This window comes from Pagrus major, chromosome 8 (genome assembly GCF_040436345.1).
Source record: "Pagrus major chromosome 8, Pma_NU_1.0".
NCBI lineage: Eukaryota > Metazoa > Chordata > Actinopteri > Spariformes > Sparidae > Pagrus > Pagrus major.
Genome location: NC_133222.1, coordinates 30,704,824 through 30,728,077, shown reverse-complemented (window position 1 = coordinate 30,728,077; position 23,254 = coordinate 30,704,824). Strand labels below are relative to the sequence as shown.

Here is a 23,254-nt window from a genome sequence, read left to right as displayed (position 1 = left end):
TTGTATAGTCTGTTATATGGATTGGTCACTCACAAACAAATGAGAGCTTACAGCCGTGCTAGCTGCTGACTGGGGCTGCACTTTGTCACATATGGTTTTTGAGCTAAATGCTAACATCAGCATGCTAATGTGCTCACAATGACGAAGCTATGCTAGTGCTAAGCAGGTATAATGCTTAGCATGTTCATCATGATAGTGGAGCATGTTAGCATGCTAACATTAGCATGCAGTAAACAAAAAGTATAGCTTAGCCTGGAGAGAAAGTTTGGACATACTGGACAAATCAAAATGTTGTACAAATGATGGCACCAGATGAAAAGTCAGGTGATCACTGAAGTTATAAGAATTCATCCAGAGGGGAACGTGAACGTTTGAACTGGTTTCTCTTAAAGCCACAAATGTCAACCTCATGGTCCCGCTGGACTAAAATCCAGTGAATACCAAAGTCATTATGACTCATCCTCTCAGCAAACGGTATTCATGATGCTTCAATCTGGTCCAAATGTGTAGACCAATCACAGGCCAACATTTCTATGCTTTTTGGCCGCTAACTTAATTAGCTGAATTTCCCACCATGTTTTGAGGTCAGGGTGTGGAGATTTCCTGAATAAAACTGTCAAGCAAAATGTATTAAGCACACTGAAATTACTTCACATTACGTCTTATTCTGATAGTGGTGTGAACGGCCGACCCAAAACTGTCTACATGTGTTTCATTTTAAACAATAACTCCAAAACAGAGCGTGGCTTACAAATCCATTACAGTGTATTTACCTACAATATACTGAGATATTGGACACAGGAATCCCCTGCATTGTGAACTGTGCCACGCTTTAATGAGCACTTAGTGTTTAAAAGTCGTAGCTTCTGTTACGCTGGGCTACAGTAGCAGATATTGCGCAGTAACATAACACCAAAGAAAGACAATTTCCTTTCTGGACATCAAAACACTTTAATAATATGAAGCAGAGTCTCATCTTAATGCTTCCTCTGTCAAGTAATAACAATGGATATTGGGTCCAGAGGAGAGGACTTGTCAGCATCACGCACAGCCGCCCATTCTAAAGAAGCTGGCCGGCTGCTGTGAGCGCCCGGCTCAGGCACTCTAGATCAAAGTGCTGATAGGTCATCAGCACATACCACAACATATTTGCTTGATATCAGCTGGCAGATTTGCAAGATCACAGCCGTATAAGATAAATTCCTTTCTCCCAGCTTGAACTCTTCTGGATGATATAAAGCAATGAAGTTTGGAGAGTGGAAGGCAGACTTTGGATTTCCTTGGGTGCAGGGTATCCAGGGTTTATCTCATGCCGTGAGAGAAATGTGAATATTTTGATTTAAGAACAGGAAATCAAGTTGCAGGAGATGTCCTGAAGTAGAAAGTATTTTTTGTCTCAATTCGCTTTACAAATTCAACAATTTTCTTCCATGTCAATCTTTAAAGAAATATACAGATTGGATCAGTATTACTTAGGCTGTGATGTCACTTCACATCAATTTGTAATTCTTCAGATGATTTACAGGCTTTTCTTTCACATAATGACACAGTGTCAATGGGAAAGGATCCTCCATTTGACTTATTATTACCACTCTAATTTAAACTGTTTAAACTAATAACAACTGGCAAAATGACATGCTTGCATAAACACTCTGAAGGCAAATGAGGACACGAGAGCCCAGAAACACCACTGTTTGTTTTAAAGGCCACTGACACTGAGATCCAAATAAACTAATAAGCTCAATGTGTATCCGCTTAGTTCATTTTAGGAAAGCTTGCATGAGTGTTATGGCTGTAATAGCATATATATATATAGCTAGGTTTGTGTAGAGAATTTGAACAGTATGTGGTGCTGCTGCATGACCACATTTTGGTCTATTCACTATATTTAAAAAATCTTCTAGAACCTGGCGAAGACAAAACTGCTCAAACTTTTCAATGTTGCAGTTCCACTCAACCCATGTTTGACCCATAGTCTTAAAAGTGAAGTCAATGCAGAAGTACCATAAACCTGCATTCTTATACTGGCCAGCAGGGGTTTCAAAAACAAGTCCAATTGTATGGAAGCTTATGAGAAAAGGACCCTACTTCTCACTTGATTTATTACCTCTGTTAACATTTTTCTCATGAGTGTATGGCCTCAGTCGCTAGTTTCAAGTCTTCTTCAATGAATCATGATGCTCTTTTTGTAAATTATGGTCCCATTTGAAGTAAAACAGACAATAAAGCGGATTATGCTTTATGGTGTGACTACCTTGTGGCTGACAAGTCGCAACCACAACATGACCTCCAGTTCTCAGTCAGATCCAAGCATAGTATCTTCCCCAACTCCACACTCACGACCAAATATGGTCAAGTCTAGCTCTAAAAACCAAGATGGCAATTTCGTAACCCAGATTTGGGGCTTCAGAACTGTAGTCCACACACCAGTGGGTGACGTCATGGTGTGTTTGACCTGAATGTTGCGAGGTATAAAGGCCCTGCTTAGGTAAAGTGGTGATTTGAGCTAAAAGCAAACATCAGCATGCTTAAATCCTCACAGTGGAAGGTTATGTTTACCACTTTCAACATATCAGTTTAGCGTGTTAGCTAACATTACACAGACTGAGACTGAGTAATGTCCTTAGTATTGCAGCTATTTGGTCCCAAACCAGAGTACTGGACAGACTGAAGTGACACGTTGATAGAACTAGATAACCACACTGATTACTGAGTTACATGAATGTATTTTACAAATTCCATGACAATCTATTGTCGTTGTGAGACATTTCACTCAAAACTCCAAATGTGAGCCTCCGCGGTGCTTGAGGAAAAGTCATTAGGGTATATTATCTGGGACAACGGATGTCTTCACAAATTTGAGTAAAAGGTTAAGTAAAACTTTCATCTTCTGGTGGGTCTAGAGGAGAGGTCAGGGGATCATCCAAGTTATTATGATTCATGCTCTGGGGACCAAAAATCTCTGAACAAAATGGAATGGAACTCCTCTGGTGGTCACTGAGATATTTAAGAGGTGGACTGACAGACACCGACTTTACCATCCGTTGAGGGTTGGTGCTTGCATTGCTAAAATTGCTTCAGACAGGGCATAGACTGAGAAATTGCTTGCACAAATTCTTACTTAAAATAATATGCTCTGCTACTGCTGCAACTACCATATGCAGTGATGTATGATTTCCAAGACAGCGGTATGTCTAAGATCTTATGGGAAAATAACCCAAATGCCTCCTGAGGCCGGCAGCCAAAAAACGAAAGCACATTTGTGGCGTGATTCCACAGGCCAACAAACCAGCCAGCCTCACTATTTCATTATTTGTCAAGATAAGTGAGGCGCACCTGTGTTATGAGAAGAAGATTCAAACTGGACTGGACAGTGCAGGAAGACTCTGCGCATTCCAGTCCAATAAGGAAAGCCGGGCACCATGGTGAGCGCCGATCATGGGAGCAGAGCCTCCATGTAGACATGTGAGAAACATCACAAGGCAGACTGCTTCGCTCACAGGGAAGGGCCTTTTGCTTGTCAGCGGGGTCTGAATTGTGGGGGCGGTTGCATTCGAAACACACCGGCCATATGTAGACACTGTGCTACCCCGTCCATATGGAAATATTTTACATGTCTTCTTTGTTGTTCGAACATCAAAGCGGAGGAGATCCATTTGAGTTGATTTTATGACACATTTTAGCAAATTTGCAGGGGGGAACTTTAAATGCCTTGTAAAACCTGTTCCACGACGTGCAAGACCACCCCATTAAGTCTGACATCCCATGTGAATATAAAGGAAACTGACTCAGGACTGTACTTGTTGCTGCCGAGTGTGAAGGAAATGTGACTTTTTTGCATGGCGGAGAATGAGAAATCCATAAATTAAAATGCACAGGAAGCGAAACAAAAGCAGAACACCATAAATTTATTGTGGAAAAGAAAGCAACATCGGGAAGAAAAAAGTCTATCCTGGCACATTGTTCATCTTTATATTACAAAAAGGAGAGAAAGGCTACAAATCTCGATAATTTATACAAATACAACAACTTTCAAAAATAAATCTTTAATTTAGTAAACGCTCTGTGAACACGATTCTGCAACAACCCACCGCTTGAGATCCCTGAGCAGAGACACAGAGTGAAACGCTTGTTTTTTCTTTTTTTCTTTCTTTTTTTACATCTTCACTCGAGCAGTAACAATTATCAGTGTTTGTTCATCAACACTTTATATACACACACGGGAGAAATGAGAACGCTGCTTGTCTGTGGGGAGTGTGAGGTGTGTGGGGCACGAATGAACTGTGAGGGTTTTAGTGTCGACACCACTGTGACTGCAACACGTGACGAATATATTCAAAATTTGTATCCTCCATTGTGGGTGTTGCTCTGTATTACATTTGTAAGGGGCCACTCGACTGCATTAGGACATCATGTCTGCTAATGTCCTTCGTTTAACATGTAAAAAAACACAGTGCCAGCTGGTTCAGTTGCTCAGATAACACAAAGCAATAACTTACAATGTATAAACTCAGGACACAGATAGCTCAGGAGGTTTTGCGGCCAATAACAATCAAATGATGACAAATACTGTACATATTCTTACTTCTGGGGGGGAAGGTGCCGTTTCACTTACTGTATGCTGACGACAACAAGCAAACAAATAGACAAATAGATGTTAATTACACAGAATATATACAAAATGAGACCTTAAGACTGAGTTTTGACAATATTGGAAATACTTCATGTAAGGAACCAAACTCGCCCAGAATCTGAGCTTCCACTTTTAAGTCTGGCTGCTTTTTTTTTGCCGCGTGACTTTTTCTCTATACTGTACACAATGTAGGTATATATTAGGATTCATTTATACAAACACAATGAAATTAGTTCTATTCCAATAAAAACAATAGGCATTAAAACATTTCCCTCAGACGTGCTATGTCTGTGCATTGTTCTGTGATGAAAAGGTGTGCATCGGCATAGCTTTTGTATTTGGTTATAGAAGAACTTTCATCTGTTTTGACTCCACGCACTCGTACAAGCATGTGGGGAGAAGCTGTCACCAGATCTACCGTACCTGCCTCTGTGTTGTCTGTGACTTCCACAGGAAGATAGCTTACTATTTCCATTTGTAGCTTCTCACTGTTTCTTTGCCAGCAGAAGTGGTAAAAACGCCACCTGCATGCTACTTTACACTGCCGAAGAAGATTCACACCTTCTATTCTAAGGCATTACTATGTGAAAGGAGGCCCATTTCCTTTGCTTTTGAGGTCTCTTGCCAATACGTACTGTGTTTGGCAAAATCCAGCCTTCCGGGAGCTTCGAGAGGCTATTGTTGTGCTGCGATGGCTGCTAGATTAAATTCCCTTTTTCAAGTTTTTCACCAATTATCAGGACATCTGCTGTTTGCAATGATGGTGCTAATTTTCATGCCTTCATTATGAAGTGTGTGTAATCTCATTAGCAAAACTAATTGACCATTGAGGATGTGCATGGAGAATTAAGTGATTTAAACTTGATTAAATTGGTGATCCTTGATGGTATCAAATTCTTCATATTGCCTTATTTTCTTCATTATCTGATCAAACCAGGAATTTTATTAAATGATGATGGAAAATCCCCTCAGTGCAGTGCTCTGAGATTATTTTCCCTCTTTTATATTTTATCTCACACTGCTCAGGGAGAAATTTCACTGCTTTGAACTAAAACAGCCTGTTTATTAAACCCTAATTCATCACAAATGTTGAAGGATGTACCTAACTCACTTCAAGTTCAAGTGCTCTAGTTATAGAAGAAAAAAAAAAGACCAAATAAAGCATGGTTCCTGTGAGAGCACTAAGTTTGAAGAAAGTTCTAAAGAGTCCAAATACCATGTAGCGCCTGCCAAACTGTGAGCAATGCTTTAGAGAAAAGCTGCTGGCCTGAGGTGTATGCAGAGCTCAGGAGTTATTAGGAGGGCCTGAGCGGCACAGTCACGGCCTCTCTGAGCAAACATCCTCCCTGAGTCTCTCTTCCATCTCTCCTGGATGACAAGAGCGAACGCAGAGCGCGTAGGCCGTCCTCTCCCCCAGGTCTGGCGTGCAGATGGCAGGTAGGCGGGCGGGCAGGGTGAGCTCAGGGGCTCATGGTCCTCAGGCCCTGTTTCTCCATGATGTTCCACAGCTTACGCAAGTTGGACTGGGTGATGGTGTCATCCGGTTTCAGATGAAGTGCTCGGAGGTAATTGGCTTCAGCTTCTTGCAGTTTCCCGTTGAGGTGGAGGATCGCCCCCAGGTTCATCAAGGCTGCAGGATACTGAAACCAAAAAATAGAGCATCTTAGTCAGTTCAGGATTAGATCAGATCAGATACACCTCAGGGTAGCTTAAAGTGGTCTGTCCAAGAATAGCAACACAAGACTTCACCCCGTTATTGAGAAGCTATGAGTATGAAGAGAGTGATTCAGCTGCCGAGACACAGTGAGCTGACATACAGGCAATAACAGCTGTTTACTCACCACCAATAGTTTGTTTATACCAAGGACATTTATGATGAAAAATTTACAACTTCAGAGGCCATGTGTGGATATTTGGTGAGATGAATAATGCAAATGAACACTGGGGGTATACATAATTTAGCAAGGATTGGAATGTGACCAGAAATGTTTTATATGTCAGCCACATCCAAACTTTGAACAGATTTAGTTCTCATTTCTGTAAATTTGAGATTTATTAAAAAGAAGAAACTAGTGTAAAACAAAGGAAAATGTCGGGCTGAATGAATATATAAAGCTACAGAAAAAAATAATTATTTTGTCACCGTAAAAGAGCGTCTGGTCATCTTGTGAGGCTTTATAGCAGACCCAACATGCTATTGGTTCCTGTTTTTCAGATTACCCAGACTGTTTGGTGTTTGGTTACCATGCTGCTTTTCCGTGTCCCTGTGTCTTGTCATGTCAGAGGGAGCAACCACCACTTTGAAGTGGGTCTACATGAATGTACTGTATAATCCTCCTGGTGCCAAGGGGCAAAATCATCATCAGTGTGACAGGGGGGTGAGTCATGATGAGGACATAAATACAGAAAAGTGTCCGGGATGCAATCACAGCGAGACCATGAAGCATCGAGGCCAAGGGAGGGACCACATCTGATCTCCATTTGAGTTTAAAGTGTGGAAAAGATGTCTAATCCTGCAGCGAAGCTACTGTTTTACTGCTTCAGACTATTGTAATTTATGTAATTGAATCTCCAAGGAAACAAAGAATGTTCAAATAAAACAGTCTCAGAGAAAATGGCCAATCATGTGCTTTAACTGCACTGTTTATGACTTGTTGTTCCCATAATTATCACTTTATACCAAGTTATCATCCAGAATGGCATCTTAACATTTAGTGATGTGTTGAACCATTAGCCTTAATTTTTTTCTCATGACCTATTGAAAGGTGCACTGTGTAGTTTTCGGGAAGAAATTTTAATCTGAAGAGGAAGATCTTCATTGATTGACTTCTCTTTGTCTTTCTGTTTTCATGACTAATCAAACAAACTGACCTTAAAGGACACACACTGTTTTACTTTGTTTATATGTGGCGGACCCTGCCACCTTTCTAGCTTCAAACAGTGTTCTGGGACCTTATTTTCCTCTGAGAGCAGCTTGTTTATTCAGTTATGGAAAAAATAAATATTTCTGAGATTGTACTACCAAAATTGAGTTTGAATTTCTTCTGCAAAACTAGTGTCCCTTTAAATATAACTTAACTTCAAGGGTAAGAGCAACACTCTTCGAATGAGAGAATACTGTTTTCTATAAATGCTACAAAAAACTGTGGATTATTAGGAGAAATGTGTGGAAATGTGAACCATTTCCAGCAACAGCAGTGCTACGTAAAGACATTGAGTGCTTTCTAAAAATAAAAAAACGTATAAAAGGATTTAATAACCCTCTTCATGCACTACATAGCTCATAAAAAAGTTTTTGATCCAATTTGGTCAATGGTTTTTGAACACCTAACACACTATGAAATGTAAATTATGTTTTTGAACAAGAGGGCAGGCAACCACAGATGACTTTTTGAACCTAAACACTTGCCGTATATCTATTAGAGTGAATCTGAAGTTCATACTTTGCATATTCATGGTTTAGTTATCCATGCATTGAGAGAGTTTACCAAGCACAACCGCCCCCCGATAGTACGGCCATTTATCTTGCTTTGTCCACGCTCGTGGTTGTGTGATCTGCCCTCCTTTCCTCGGCTGTTCCACCCTCGTCTACCACACTCACAAAACTCTCAAAACATCTTGCTGTTTTTCCAGTGTCAAGCTTGGGTGAGTGATACCCCATGCATGAGAATTTCAATGGGAACAATATGTCCAATTGTGCTGCTTTTCTCATAGGCAGAATAAAATTGATGAATAAATCAAAGAGTCTCTGGAATAATCCTGTTGTCCTTAGAGAGGAGCCACTTTTCCCCTGAACACATATAAAGCTTGCAACAGAAGCCTTGGGCCAAAGTAAAGGCTGGCATGACCATCACTTCTACTGCTGCTTACCAACCCAAAAGGTGCAGCATTAATGTTACTCGACACCGATGCACCACACTCCCTGCATATTGTGCAATTAGATTAATCCCCAAGCAAAATAACATTTTCTCTCTGTGTTTCAATTTTTGCTCACAGGAGCAGCCAGAGTTTTTGACTTTAATGGTCGGGGTAATTCTGAGGCTGTTGGCGCAGTAAATTACCTTCAGTTTGACCCGCCATTTTAAGGTCGAACCACAAAATAACGCTGGGGGATAAATTTGCAAGTTAGGGGTTTTTACAACTCAGAATAATGCAAGCCAAAATCTAACTGTTTATACATATGGACATAGTTGGAAGTGACAGTGAAGGGGCCACACATAAATAATGTATCAACAACATGTATGTGACAAGTAGGTGTATATTGGCAAATAAGTGTTAATGCTATTAGTGCCGTTGGTGATGCGCCAGGGTTAGTGAATTGCAGTTATCCCTTAGCCTCAGTTGAAGACATTAAGACTGGTTCCAGAAGAGTGTGTGGAAAAATGTTTGACAAAAAAACCCAATCTCTACAATGAACCATTAATATAAAATGATTATTAATATTTCATTTTGATCTTTACTGCATAGATTGCCATCACTTCTATAATCTGAACAGTTTAATTAGTTTTTTTTTTGCCCTGAGTCGTGTCTAAAGTCCTCAAAAGCTGCAAGCAACCCCAACAATCACCACGAATGCAGGGTGGCTTGTGTGTTTCCTGAGAGGCAAAATACAGGGCAAAAAACATCATCTAACCCTAACCCAACCCTAACATAAAAAAACATTTAAACATTTATTTTATATTTTGTTGCAATTTTCAAAACCCAAAACCCACCTGTCACTATGACTTCAGGAGAAACACCAGTTTATACGTCAGAGAGTGAGGAAGTATGTTGGCGAACGTGACTAAATATAATGTAAATAAAACTTTAATATATTAATTCGTCATTGGCACTGATGATTGTTTAACAATAAGGACAACAACTCCCATGATCCCACACTACTTCATGACATCATCAAACTACATTTTTTGTTTCTATCCTTTTGATTGAGAGAACCCTACAGGCAGAAATTAAACAATGTGCGTTTAATCAAACTGAAACTGTATAAGTGAGGGGGAAAATAAAGGAATTTGAAAAATGAATGGAAATGTCCCCCTAATCCGAAGTGGAAATTATGCCCTCAGTCTTTTCCTACGAGACCAGTCAGTTGATAAGGTAACATGACTCAGAATAAATGGAGTCTTTGCAGTCACTAAACGAACAAAGACATTGGTCAACTAATACCCTTCTTGCCATGGGGAGAAACAGCCACTGTACATCTGATCGCATGTGTGGATTTGAGCACTGGCAAATGTACACAGGAATGTTTCACAATAAAAGCTTCTCGTATCATTCTCTTTTGCCTGTGGCAATATAGTGCATTTGAGCTCTCACATAATAGAACGGACGGAAATGTTTCTCTGAGAGATGACACAGGTCGCTGAATAGGCTAATGGAGAGCAAGCTTTTAAAAAAGATTTTCTTTTTGCCAGAGTAAAAAGCATCTGTTCAGGAAAGAGTAGGTTTAAAATGGATGAGAGTTTGGTGAAGATCAACCACAATTCCGAAATGGGATTTGAGGATATAAATTGAAAACCTTTGTTGAGTCATTGTGAAGACTGATCTTGAGAAAGAAGCTGACCTGAACAGCCCAAACCTACACAGCTGAAAGCCTTTTGAAACCTTGCGCAGGCTCCTGGGTAGAATATCAACCAACTCCTGGTTTTCCTCTCAGTGCGTCGCAGCAGAGACTTGAAAGATCGTTTTCTTTTCCTCTTTGCAAAACTTATCAATTCCTGAGTTTAGTTTCCTTCCTCCAATCTCCCCTGCAGGTTCCCACCTTCATCTCACTCAAGCATTCTCCCCCTACTTCATTCAGCTAAGACTCTTGATTTACACCCCTACTACGGCATTCATCCTCACCCTGCAACACTTGCAACACTCTGCAAAATGTTCCCTTGTCAAAAGCTTTCATTTTTTCCTCATTTCCTGCAGCTCTGTAACCTCTCTGCCTCCCTACCCTTCCCAAAATTGGCATGTAGCAGCAGAGGCAAGGCCAGATGTGGAGCATATTAGCCTAGACCGTAAAGCAACATATGCTATAAAGACTGAGAGTTAAAAGTAAAGCTAAGTTGGGGAATGACCTGACCATAATGACTTCAGATTGGCATTTAGGTAAAGAATATCTACATGGAATGGGAAACTTTGAAAGGACAGATGTCAAAGGGTGCAGAGATCGACCAAAGCAAACCACGCATCCGATAGGATTTAGCTCATCTAGATAGGGGGAATTGTAGGACTAAGGGGCCAAATCCTTTGAATGGAAGGAATTGTCCTCTCTCACTCAGAGCGAGCAAACATATGTGCTTAATATAAAACACCAGGGCCTTTGGAGAGTGAAGAGTCAAGCCGCCGTAAAGCATGAAATGACAAATGAAGACGGACAGAGTACATGGCTTAAGTCAAGTCGCATCGGGAAGAACAAAGGATAATGGTAAGGAAGATGGATGAAGATGCTGAATTACAATTGTGCCTCAGCTGTAAGCAATACAGATGGCAAAAGGCATCCAAGCAAAAGTGACCAAGTAGGGGCAAAAGAGTGCCTCTGTGTTTGGATGTGGACATCAAATGCGTGTTTGTACAATTACAAATACCAAGAAGCAGTAATGTGAAAATGTTCTGGCCCTGTAAGAAACACAAGCATGTTTTTAATGAAGAACATATCCATCAGTGGGTGGCAAAGCCGTGGTCTTCTCAGTGGTCAACCCTGTCTCCCTACAATAACTCCCAAAGGGTCCAAAGGTCCTGAAGTTGGGAGAACTGTGGTGTGAATGTGAATCATAAATGTAAGAGAACTGAAAAACCACCAAAATGGCGGCAGTTCATTTAATTGAAAGCTGCTCGTCCAACTGCTCTTCCTGTTTTTCCTTCTTCATTGTGTCGTCCACTGCACTTGTGTTTGTGTCTCTTGGTGTCTCTCAGTCTTCAAGACTTTGTGTTACAGACAAAAAGCCAATCCTTTTTGGTTGCAGGGGACATTTTTGTTAGCAAAGCTCCCTCGCCTTGTCATATCTTGGCCATGTTCTCTCAGAGGTGCAAAACAGGTTTCAAAAGAATGACAGTTGATTGTTGAGTCTCACTCCCTGGTCGTCAAACACTGCCGCTTTAGGTTGTTAGATCAGCTGGCCACCAACCCAAAGCGTCAGTAATTGATGACCTGGGAATAGGATTCAACAATCAACTACAAAATTGCTCATTTAGACATGTATTGTGCTACTACATCACCACAGACTGGTGACTGAAGTCTACACTACTTCTCAACCAATGCATTCTAAATCAGGTCCAGAACCCATGACCCTCAAGGGTCCAATTTGTATGACAGTTGATTGTTGAGTCTCAGTCCCAACTGGTTAAATACTGAAGTTTTGAGTTTCCCAGTGTCAAATACTGACCCATTGGGTTGGTGGCCGGCCCGTCCGACTAAACCAAAGCTTCAGTATTTGAACGAGCTGGGAATGAGACTCAACAGTCAACTATCTTACAAATCGAACTTTTAAAGGGACAAACAGGTATAGAAAATGACTGGATGAACAACCATCAGAACCAACCAATATCTTATGTTGTTGGACAAAACATAAAAATCCTGCTGGAAAAACAGGCTTGATTGGGCTGTTGGTCAGGTCCAGTCCCAGATATTCAAGGATGCTTTATACTACTCAACACAACGTGAGAGTCAGCCTCCGGCTCTTCCCTGGAACCTGTTGTTCTGAGGGCGTTTTGCACGTAATTTACACACCAACTGGACAGTTGATTTCTGAGGTAACGCCCTGCACCACCAGGTCCCATTCACAATGATTCGCTGTCGCAGCCCTTAAGTCTGTATGTGTGAACAGTCCATTAGCTCTCAGGGTGGGGGCACACCACTGTTATGAAATAAAAGCTTACAGTCCATATTCTAAAAGTCCTGCCTGCTGCTTATGCATTATCTAATAGGTCACTGATGTTGCCAGCAGGGGATTGAACGAGCAGTGATCTGCTTGTGAAACAGTACCTACTTGTAAAATATAGTGTCCCTTTAAGATTTCCAATCCTTTCTTTAAGATTATCCTTTACTGATCCCAAGAGGAGAAATTCGAGAATTCGGAAATTCTTTAGCTCAAAAGGTTCTGGTACCTTCTATAAACAGATAAAAACGTTAGCAGTGATTAGATGGAAGTGAGAGTGTTCTTACTGCACAGAGAGAGGATTAATGGAAACATTCCCACAACTCACCTTAAACTCTATTGTTCTCTTACATTATTTATGTATGCGTTTGAATTGAAGTAATGCGACCATTATTTTTCATACATCTGGGTTTAATTAGATGTTAAATAAATAAACAATTCTCTGGCAAAAGTTGAACTCTCCATCGACACTGAGAACAACAAAGGGGATAAGAGCTCAATTTCATGGTTTCTGTGGATATCTTAAATTGTATCCTTTTGTTCGACTCAGGCTGTTGTTTGTCTTTTTGTCCGTCACTGTTTGTATAGATTATGCATGCAGAACCAAACTTTAACGTCTGTATGACATTGTCCAGAAATATTTTGATCATTAATCCTGAACTGATTTCTTCTAATCAAGACACAGGAACAAACAGGGGGACCACATGCCAAACATATTTCGCTCCCTCTGCGGACCTCGCTTTAAACAACGCGACCCCTCCTGTCAAAGCTCTCAGACTGGAACCCATCCATTTTCAAGATGTCAGAGTCCCCCGCCCGAGTGTTATTATCATTATTCTTTTCAATCTACTTACCCTGGCCCGGCCTTTGAAGTTGGTGATGGATGCTTTGCAAACAAAACTCTGAGCTTAGTAAAAACCTAGCCCTCACTTTTCTGACATCCACTGACAATGAAGGCCGTTGTGACAAGGCAGACTGGGCAGTAATAATATTGGAAAGCCACCCAGACTGTGACTGCACAGTGTCAATCATGCTAAATAGTAATGGGGGTGATTAGTTAGTTGAGGCTGTACTCACATTAGGTCTCAGGCTGGCTGCTTGTCCGTAATACTTCTCGGCTGCCTCATTCAGGCTGGCTTGTCTGCAAAGGGAAAACAGGGAGAGAGAGGCAATCATTACTCATCTTTATTGCTCCTGGCTTGGGATGAGGCCTTGAACCTGGCGTGTTTACTGGCACTCAGGGGTCAGTGAGAAAATAACAGGAGGGAACAGTGTGACGGATGAGAGAAAGCCGATCCAATCGCCTTTAGGTTCCTTGTCCGATAGCATCTTTTCACTCGATAACATCTGTGCTGAGCAATGCACAGCAAGCACTTTCTGCTCTAATTGAACCTTGAGGTCAGGACATTTGGCTTATTGGGTACTTGCAGAGAACTCATCAACACACCAAAGCTGATCAGGAACATTCTCCATACATTTATGTGTACAGCCTGTGGTTTCATATGCTGGATGGATGCTGGGACACTGATTAAATGAGTTTGTGTTTCCACACTGTTTGCATTTCATCATACTATCATAACAACCCGGACAGCAGAGTAGATGGCAAAAAATGCTGTATATGCCACACTGCGGCAAAAAGGATTTTTGGGGCAGATGGCTTGTCGGCATGACTCCCTGGAACCAGAAATGCTTTATTCCTGAGGACAAAAATAAAACTGCAGTCAAGTCAGGAATGTCCTATATTATGCTTCTTATCTTCTTTCATAACCCCCTGCTCTGCCTACTGTTATACACAAACCTGTGGCTCCTCTGTTACAGGACACTTCCTGTTATTAATACACCGGTATCTGAAAAATCACCTTTATGGTCCACAGCTGCATGCTATTCACTGATGGTAACAATCTCATTGCAAACAATTTAACTTTGACGAAGTCAAGGACAGAGTCAATGACGGCAGGCTGTGGCGCCCCTTAAGTCGTAATGATCAAAGGCAGCGAGGCCGTTGGAACCAAAGTTTCATTTAGGCTGTCGCAGTCTATTAAGGGATCATCATCCATATGGTTCAAGATAAAAGGCAAAGCTTTTATTTAAGGATTACTGGGTCAGTGGCCTAAGTAAACAAATAGTATTTATGTTTGGTCCGAAAGACACTGTCTTGTGTGTTCTAATATTGTAAACTATTCTACACTGATGAATAGGTAGGCAACACATGATTTTCAGTTACATATACCACGGTAAAACTTCAAATGTAAAGCCTGGACACATTTTTTAGAACTGTTACCATGCAAACATTAGTTATCAGCACTAAACACAAAGTACAGCTGAGGCTAATGGGAATGTCAGTAGTTTTCCAGTTCATAAACAAAAGTATTGGACAACTTACAATACATTTTGAACTCATATTTGAACTGGGTAAATAGATCACAATAATAATAAATGTTGAGACATTTTTGACATTATTGAGACATTTCAGTGGACACAAATGTCCTAATCATGGTGGCACTAGACTCATGGTTCTCAAAATGGGGTCCAGGGACCGCCAAGGGGGTCCTTGAGGGGGTTCCAGGGCCCCACAGCAAAAAGGGGAATCATTTACTTTCACTATAATTCCAACCACAAGAAATGTTATGACTCTTTTGGTCATGGGTTTCATACACTCAGATCAGGGAAACTGCAACAAAATCTTATAAAATAGGGTTCCATGGTTTAATTATGGGTCCTTCAGATGAATACTTTCGAGAACCACTATGCTAGATGGAAAGTCGGGATCACCAAAGTCAGGAGGATTCATCCTCTGGGAACCATGAATGCTTGTACAAAACTTAATGGTAATCTTACAGATTGTTGTTAAATATTTCAGTCTGTGTGGTTGACCAACCGAGTCATGTTAACATGACTATAACACATCATTTAGATCTTAAAGAATCCTTTAAAAAGACTGCAGTTAGCCACTTACATACTTGAGATATAGAGAGTGCCACTGCTGTTTATTTTTTTAGTACTTTATTTTTCCAGCCATGTTCCAAAGAAGCATTTTACATTCCAGAGGCAATCCAGACACCGACTTTAGTTGCTGAATTTGTCCTGAGATTATAAATGCGGGTTACACGTCCAACCACAACCATATGTTTGTTTGCCAGAATAATATTTAGAAAGCACAACCTTATGAGCAAAAAAGAAGCACAAATCTAATTCCATAATATCATTATCACATTTATAAACACATTATCAGAGGAGAACTGGACAGCTGCCACGCCATGGCCGAGGGAGCAGGGAGACCTCCAGGGGCTGTCTGCCTGCGGGTTCTGAGAGCGCAGAAGACAATGGAGGCCAAGAATGTAAACCACTGCCTGGGTTTAAACCCAAGGAAGAGTCAGTGTGAGGCTACAAGAGCTCAGGGACAAAGAGAGCGAGAGGGATGGGAAAATGGAGGAGAAATGTATTTAAAAAATCCCCTGAGGTAAAAAAAAAAAAAATCTTGACCATATTTCAAACCAGAAACTCCACCACTGATCTTTGTACTCTGACATCTTGTTGTCTTGAGATGGTTTATTAACCCCAGACATGCACAAATCACAGCACTGACAGTATTGCTCATAAGCGTGACGCTGTTGGAAACTAATGACTGAATGAACAAATTGCATTTTCAACAACAGCCAGATATCCGCGCTTAAACCACAGCCGGCCCATCTGTCTGGAGCACAGAATTACAAAACTCTCTCTGTTAGAATGCTACACTGAACACAGACAGCTTCCCTAAGGCTAGTGCTGAATATGGACTACACCTAATGTAACTTGCTACCATCTCCTTTTATTACCATTATAAGGTTATAAATTTAATCTAATTTATACACTTGGAAATTGGAATAGACAAATACGCACAAATTGGCCTACCTAACATCATGACATGCCAGTAATAGAAAAAGTATGGTGTATTATATTATTAAATACGACACATGGTTTGGATCGAAATACATGAGGTGAGCTAAACGTGCATTATCTGCTCGGGTGTGTTTTTTAGAGCTTCGTTTTCCCCTAATGTCTGTGAATATCTACAGATTTAACGTTACTGTATGATGTCACAGTTTTCACTTTCACTGAGATGTGACACAGTAAAGGCAAGTACAAGCACAACCCCACTGGCCTCATCATTAACTAACCTCTGCTGTCTTATATTCATACTATAAACCAGTTACGTGGAAAAAATAAAAAGAAAGGAAATGTTCAAAGGAGGCAGAAGGAAATTATTAGTGTAGAAGCTAAATGGTTGAAAACCAAGCGCTCAAGAGAGCAATAAAAGACATTTGCACATCTGAGAGCCTCTGCCCCTCCTTTTAATCTCTTCCGTTCCTCCGTGTAGATTCACTTGTGTCCCCTCCAACCGAGGGCCTTTCCACGTCTGCGTCCAAGACAAACACATAAAGACGTTGAGCTGTGGAGGAGTGAGACCCCATGCCAAGCAGGCGGAGAAAGGTTCAGCCCCAGCGCTGCTTGAAGCTCTCTTTAGCTGCCAGGGGTCTGGACCCTGGAAGAGGCCCTCAGTACTGAAAGCTGTTGGTGGTGAAGATCCTGCGCGATCAGACTGGCGGGGGAAGAGCTATGCATAAAGCAGCTGGGTCAAAATCTTATATAGAGTTGTGTAAGAATGCTGTACCCTATGGGTTAAAGCAGCAGCTGCTTATTGGCCTCTGGTGGCTCAAAACAAAAGTAAATGGTCTTACAGGGTTAGGTTTGAAGAAACAGAGGAGATTGATACCACTCTCTCGTTAAATATGAAGCTACAGCCATTAGCTGGTTAGCATGGCTCAACAAAAAGACTAGAAACTGGTAAACAGCTCATTAAAATCTGATAAAAAACGTGTATAGCTCATGGTAAATCAGCTAAATTGATTGTTTGATTGACAAGTGTGTGCAGGCTAGCTGTTTCTGACCGCCTCCAGTATTTGAGCTAGCTATGCTAACCAACTGCTGGCTGTGGCTTCATGAAAGTACTGTCGATTTTTCTCACCTAAGCCTCGGCAAGAAAGACGTGAGGCAGGCTAACTAAGCTAACTAAGCTAGTCAAAGGTGCAATATGCAAGAATTTTAGTTTTAAACAATCCAAAAATTGATTAAAATTCTCAACATAATTTAAACAAATTACAGTTTTGACATTATGTTAGGGCCACTTCCAGCCCAAAGCTAATGTTCTAGCGGTGTGAACAACACCAACATACCCCCAGTGCTCCAAGCTAGCTAGCTAATAGCAGCTACAGTTAACAGCAGTTGGTGGTTACTCTGTCGAGATGCTGCCCCCTATTTGTTTGGGGTGTGAACTGAAGAGGTGGCTAGTTCTTACACATTGCACCTTTAATGTTACAGCTCAGCAGAGGACATTAATGTTTACGTCTGTTCGGTCGAGAGCACGAGCCTCTCATCAACGAGTAGATGCACGCTGCTTCAAAACTCTGCAGATCACACCAAAACAACCTTGATGCATAAATAGCACTTCTGGTAAGACGAAAAATAAGTATACTTGATTTTAGGGTGAGCTGTCCCTTTAAAGATAACCATTTCCTTTCAGGCAGCTGTAATTTAAAATGATGATGTGTTTAAAGAAGGAGATGGCCACACTGGGTCAAACTATATAATTGTGTAGGTTTATTCAGTAAGTGGGGCGGCATGCTGTAAGTTGGCACTTGGCTGTATTTACAAATTTCCACTCATGGCGTGTGTTCAGAGACACAACAGCTTGTGGGCTGCTAAGGCTCATCATCAGCTGAACCGAGCGCTGATTTGGAAGCAGACTTTCAAGTATGAGCCAGGGCCAGCAGAGAAAGAGTGAGACAGAGGTAAAGAGAGAGCGAGGGAGAGCATATGAAGATACATAGCTGCACAGCACGCTAAGACAAACCAGCAGCTCTCTGGCTGGCACTGCGGCGAGAGAAGAGGATTACAGAGTACAGCCAAGTAAATCACACTGGCTGAGGAATAATGTAAGCCCCTGGATAAACCATGCAGACAGAAGACCTCCCCCTCTCATACACAGCCTTTCTACTCAGCCCTGGAAAACTGTGGCCCACACATCTCAGCTACAAGGAATGAAATATATTCACTGTCTCTGTGCATGTGCTGGGGATATGGATATCACCAAATAAAAAAAAGAAAATCTAATCAAACACTCACCTGAGCATGTGGGCCGCACTGAAGACCACATCAAACTCCCCGCTGTCGAGACGCGCAGCTTTCTCTGCCATCTCCGCCGCTTCCAGCAGCCGCGACTCTTCCAACAAAAACTGACCTGAAGGCCGAGAGAGAACAGCGCTGCTGTTAAAACGCTGAGGGATCCCCACAGACGCACAGAGGGATATGCAGTCTGCAAGTGTTGAATTTGGCCCTGATAGAGGGACAGCCTGGTCTGCCCCTGAAATAATACACTGAAATACTAGATATGAGTTTAAAATACCATCATTCTTTGGCCATCTCTCAGACCCATTTGTCCACATTAGCCGACCTTGTTAGATCTGTTTCTTTAAAAATGAAAATGTGTCTCGCTGGAGCTTTGTGTCTTATTACGGGTGTGGCTGCGTTGGAAGTCAGCCTCTGTGGACCTGAACGAGACTGGATAGTGGTAGCTTGACAAGGCCATGAACTGAGGGTGGACCCCTCGGTATGGGTTAGGTTTAAAGTGGAATTAATACCCTGTTGACTTTGGTTAGCCCCACTACTGGACCAGGATGCTAACCCACTATGTGAACCTAAGCATATTTTCCTTAATAACTGTGGATGAAACTGGAGCTGTGAGTACAGGCCTGAGGTGAGAGACAGAGGTAAAGTGAGACTTCAGAGCATGACTGAGAATAAAATAAAAATAGCTGTAGGTTACAAACACCTCCACAGTTATGGAGGAATCATGATATATCAAATCTATGAGTCATAAAGGAAAGACAGTCCCATCAATAAATGCTAGTGCCCTGTTATATTTTTCAATATATTATAAAGGTGGTCTGTATATACAGACTTTGATGATGTAATTTATTGTAAGATTTAGTTCTGAACACAGAACATGACCAGCTCCACCCACTGGGCTTTGTCACCTTTGTTAAATTGAAATTATGAATTTCCAGCAGTTCACAACACAATTTTGTGTATTTGTTTTTGATGGTAAGCTGTTAAATATTCAGTGGCTAAATTGCATTGTGGGTAGTGTAGGCGCCAGCTTTTGAAAAATAGTCCACTGCTTTGCACTGCACTCCAATAACACTGTTGACTCATTATGGACTGCTTAAAAACACATGATTAAAACTGATACAGCAGAACCAGAGATATCACATTTATTTCTCCCCCAACAAGGTTCTTCTTCCTTTTTACAACCTGGTGCCTACATTACCCACAATGCAATTTAGCCACAAAGTGACATCACTGGAGGCAATTGATCAGATTACATGCAGCTTCCTCTGGAGCCACTGAAGGATTTATACTATTTTTTTCACATATGCAGTAATGCTCCCAAAGATATATTATTTTTTTGTACAATGTCAATTTTAACCAAATTTATGAGCGTGATTTACTTTCAGACTACTCAACTAGTGTTCATTTAAATGTCAGTTTAAATGGCAGGGAAATTAGTTGTACAACAACATAAATATAAACAGAAGAGGTGAATTGTTTGTGTGTGAGCCAATAAAAAGCGAAGAAGAGTTTGCAAAATGTGTATGCTTCAACTTCAATGATTTGTCAATTGCATTAATGAATCCCATTCTTTGTCTCTGCACTCTTTCCTTGTGTGGATCAATACAGCTTATCTGATCTTAAACAAAGTTATTGACCTTTAAAGACAACAACTCAGACAAACGAAACCTCAAAAACTCACCATTTACCTGGTGAAGTTCATGTCTTCAAATGTCAAATACAAGCTGGTGCAATGGTAGCGGCAAGCTGACACATCAGTTCATTATAAAATGCTGCTTCTGACAGACGTGGCTTTAAAGGGTTTTGAAGGAAGGAAGCAAGTTACTTGTCAGCTTAGTCAAACTCAGTTTTGCTATGACAGTAATTATATCCAAGAGGCGACGCGGCAACGTCAACTCATGTTGAGTCACATGGAAAATAATATAAGAGGAGAGACGCTGAAATTGTCACGTTCCATATTTCCACCAAATTAAAGAGAACAATCTGAGGAAACCATCCTCTCTTCTTGCGATCCTCTGCTAACCACGTGCAGACTGACACCACGGCTGTTTAGAGGAAGGGATGGCAAAGAGGTCAGCCAACACTGCTGTCCCAACAACCTGCCAAGGTGTGTAAGTTCCTGCCTTTGTGTATGTGTTAAACTGCCAAATTCAATATCAGAGGTTGTAGGATTAAAGTTAGGATATGTCAAATTGAGAGCAAAAAAAATACATATCTATGCTTACCATAATGCATGTAACAGTTTCCCTTTGTGGGATCGAGTTGGATGGCCTTCAGGAAGTACCTCTCCGCTTCTGTTTTCTGCCCCTGAGGAAAGACGGATTAAACACAGTGTCATTATTGTTTCAACTGCTCCTCAAAACTACTCATTATAAAAACACCACACTCAGCTCCAGGGCCAAAATACCATTGTGTGTACCTCATGTCCCTCTCCAAACCACAGACCTACTTTAACAATAAATCTTAATAAATAGACATGAAACACATGTACCACCAGGGTTATTCTTTCAGGCTCATGTGTCTTCCTGTCAAAGTGCACATTGTCATGCTTGGCACGGCCGACCAGACGGGGGCAAAGGCTCATTCATTACACACTTTTTTCAGTGCATATAACACTTCCAGAGCATAACCGCAGATTGCCGGTGTGTGTGGCCTCACCACTGTGAAGCAAGACGGAGAGGAGTGGATGGGATCGGAGCGGGAGGGTGGAAAGGAGGGAAGGGGAAAGAGAAACGGTGAGCTTGATCATACATCTATAGGAATCTGTGGCTTCATGTAGGTGCACACAGGTGCACGGCACACACACACTGACGCTTTGATCCGTGTGGGCAATGTTGTTCAAGCCTTTAGCGAGATGAAAGAATCCATACTGGGAGGGTGAGCATGCCATGATGAGGGGAAGCATCACCGAAGCCCCGTGGACCTCAAGAGCTCCCTCAGGTCCTTTACACTGTGACACGTAACCAATCACAGCTCAAACAGAACAGAGCAGCTGGCCAATAGAAGTGCCAGCTGGGACTTTGACACATCCCTGCTCTCAGTTGGGCACCAGATGTCATCTGATCAACAATTAACAATGTGCACTCATCTATAAAGCTGATGTTTTAGCATTAGCAATGCAACCATTAGTGTGCATTTCATTAAAATATAATGCCTTAGCATGAATAATTGCATATATTGTTAACTTGGACTTGTACCAAGACTATAATGTATTTAAACTCTGTGCAAAATACCTCAGTTTAGTCAAACAGAAGAATGGGCTCTGATCCAGTCACAGGGTAGCATTAATGACTGTATACTTAGTCGAGCATATACATTTCCAGAGAGCTGTGGATTCAATAAATACATAATTTTCTAATGTAAATATCTAAGTAGGGTTTCCCTTGATCCTGTGGAAAACCAAGCCGGCGATAAGTACATGTTTAATATAGTCGATAGTGTCCAAGCAGTGATCACAGTTCTAGTCTGAAAACATAATCTCTGTATATTTTTATACTCGTATTCACAGATGGAGGAATGTGTATGTTTGAGGGCCAGCTGGTTTTATAATAACAGAGGCCTGCGTCTGTTTGTTAAACCTCAGAATTAAGTTTTCACTCAGTTAAATGAGTTGCAGTTGTGAGTGGATGGATGGAAGATTGGGATTATGACACGTCTAAGTATATGAATGGATACCATGCCCGGAGTGAGTTCTCATTTGTCATTATTCATCTTAAAAGAAATGTTATTACAGTTCTTATTAATCCCTTTGGAGGCAATTTGTTACACTTGTTGTATTACTTCACTACTGAACCCCCTTAAACTGGCAACTGTATTCTCTTTCATCTACAACATTTCTGGATTATAACACATTTGGCTCACCTGTACGTCTCTACGAATAATCATGAAACCCAACTTCTGATCCAAGGCACTTCTTTATTGAACGTTTTGTGTTCAGTGAAGGTTTGTCCTAAAGCTCTGCTGCCTAACCTTTGCTTTGTACAGATCAGGTTTGGTTACTGTCAAATGCAATTTAATTTTCTCTCCTTCTCTCTCTGACTGTGCCAATCTTCTCTGTCCAAATGTGTTGTGTGTTGCAACAAGATATGCATTGCCAAGTGGGAAGACGGAAAAAGAGTATGGCCAATGTGTTGCACATGCCTGGCAAACTAGTCAGTGACGAAAAGATGAAATTAAGCAGTTGGACGTCTAGTTTGGTCTCTTATTTGGCATGCTAAAATGTGCTAATTAGCACTAAACATAAAGTACCACTAAGGCCGGGGTTCTGTCATGTTAGGGCTGATCATACCAATATTGCACTGTTGTCATGATATGAGAATAAGCTAGATATGAACATAGATATAGAAGTGTTGTCTTTTTCTGGCATTACAGTAAATCAATGTCTTTTTCTGAACTTAACAGACCGTTCGACTTGTTCAAATACTTGCCTTTACCCACTTAGACATTACATCAACATTTCCAATGATTATTTATCAAAATTTAATTGGGTTAATATTTTGTGTACCAATGTACCAATAGTCATTCCTACAATATTGTCGCATTGATATGAAGGTCTTAAAAGGTAAAAAACATTGTTATAAATAAGAGT

At 41.1% G+C, this 23,254-nt stretch overlaps 1 protein-coding gene across 1 annotated transcript in view; it reads right to left on the bottom strand.

The window, feature by feature from the left end:
• Nucleotides 1–3,887: 3,887 nt before the first annotated feature.
• The window catches only part of tmtc2b (transmembrane O-mannosyltransferase targeting cadherins 2b), a 103,538-nt gene continuing 84,171 nt past the window's right edge, over nt 3,888–23,254 (bottom strand). The window contains exons 9-12 of the mRNA XM_073472648.1: nt 20,892–20,973; nt 18,661–18,775; nt 13,573–13,636; nt 3,888–6,273 (exon numbers count right to left, since the gene is read on the bottom strand). Coding sequence (XP_073328749.1) covers nt 6,094–6,273; nt 13,573–13,636; nt 18,661–18,775; nt 20,892–20,973 — 441 coding nt within the window. The 3' untranslated portion in view covers nt 3,888–6,093. The remainder of the gene's footprint in view (nt 6,274–13,572; nt 13,637–18,660; nt 18,776–20,891; nt 20,974–23,254) is intronic.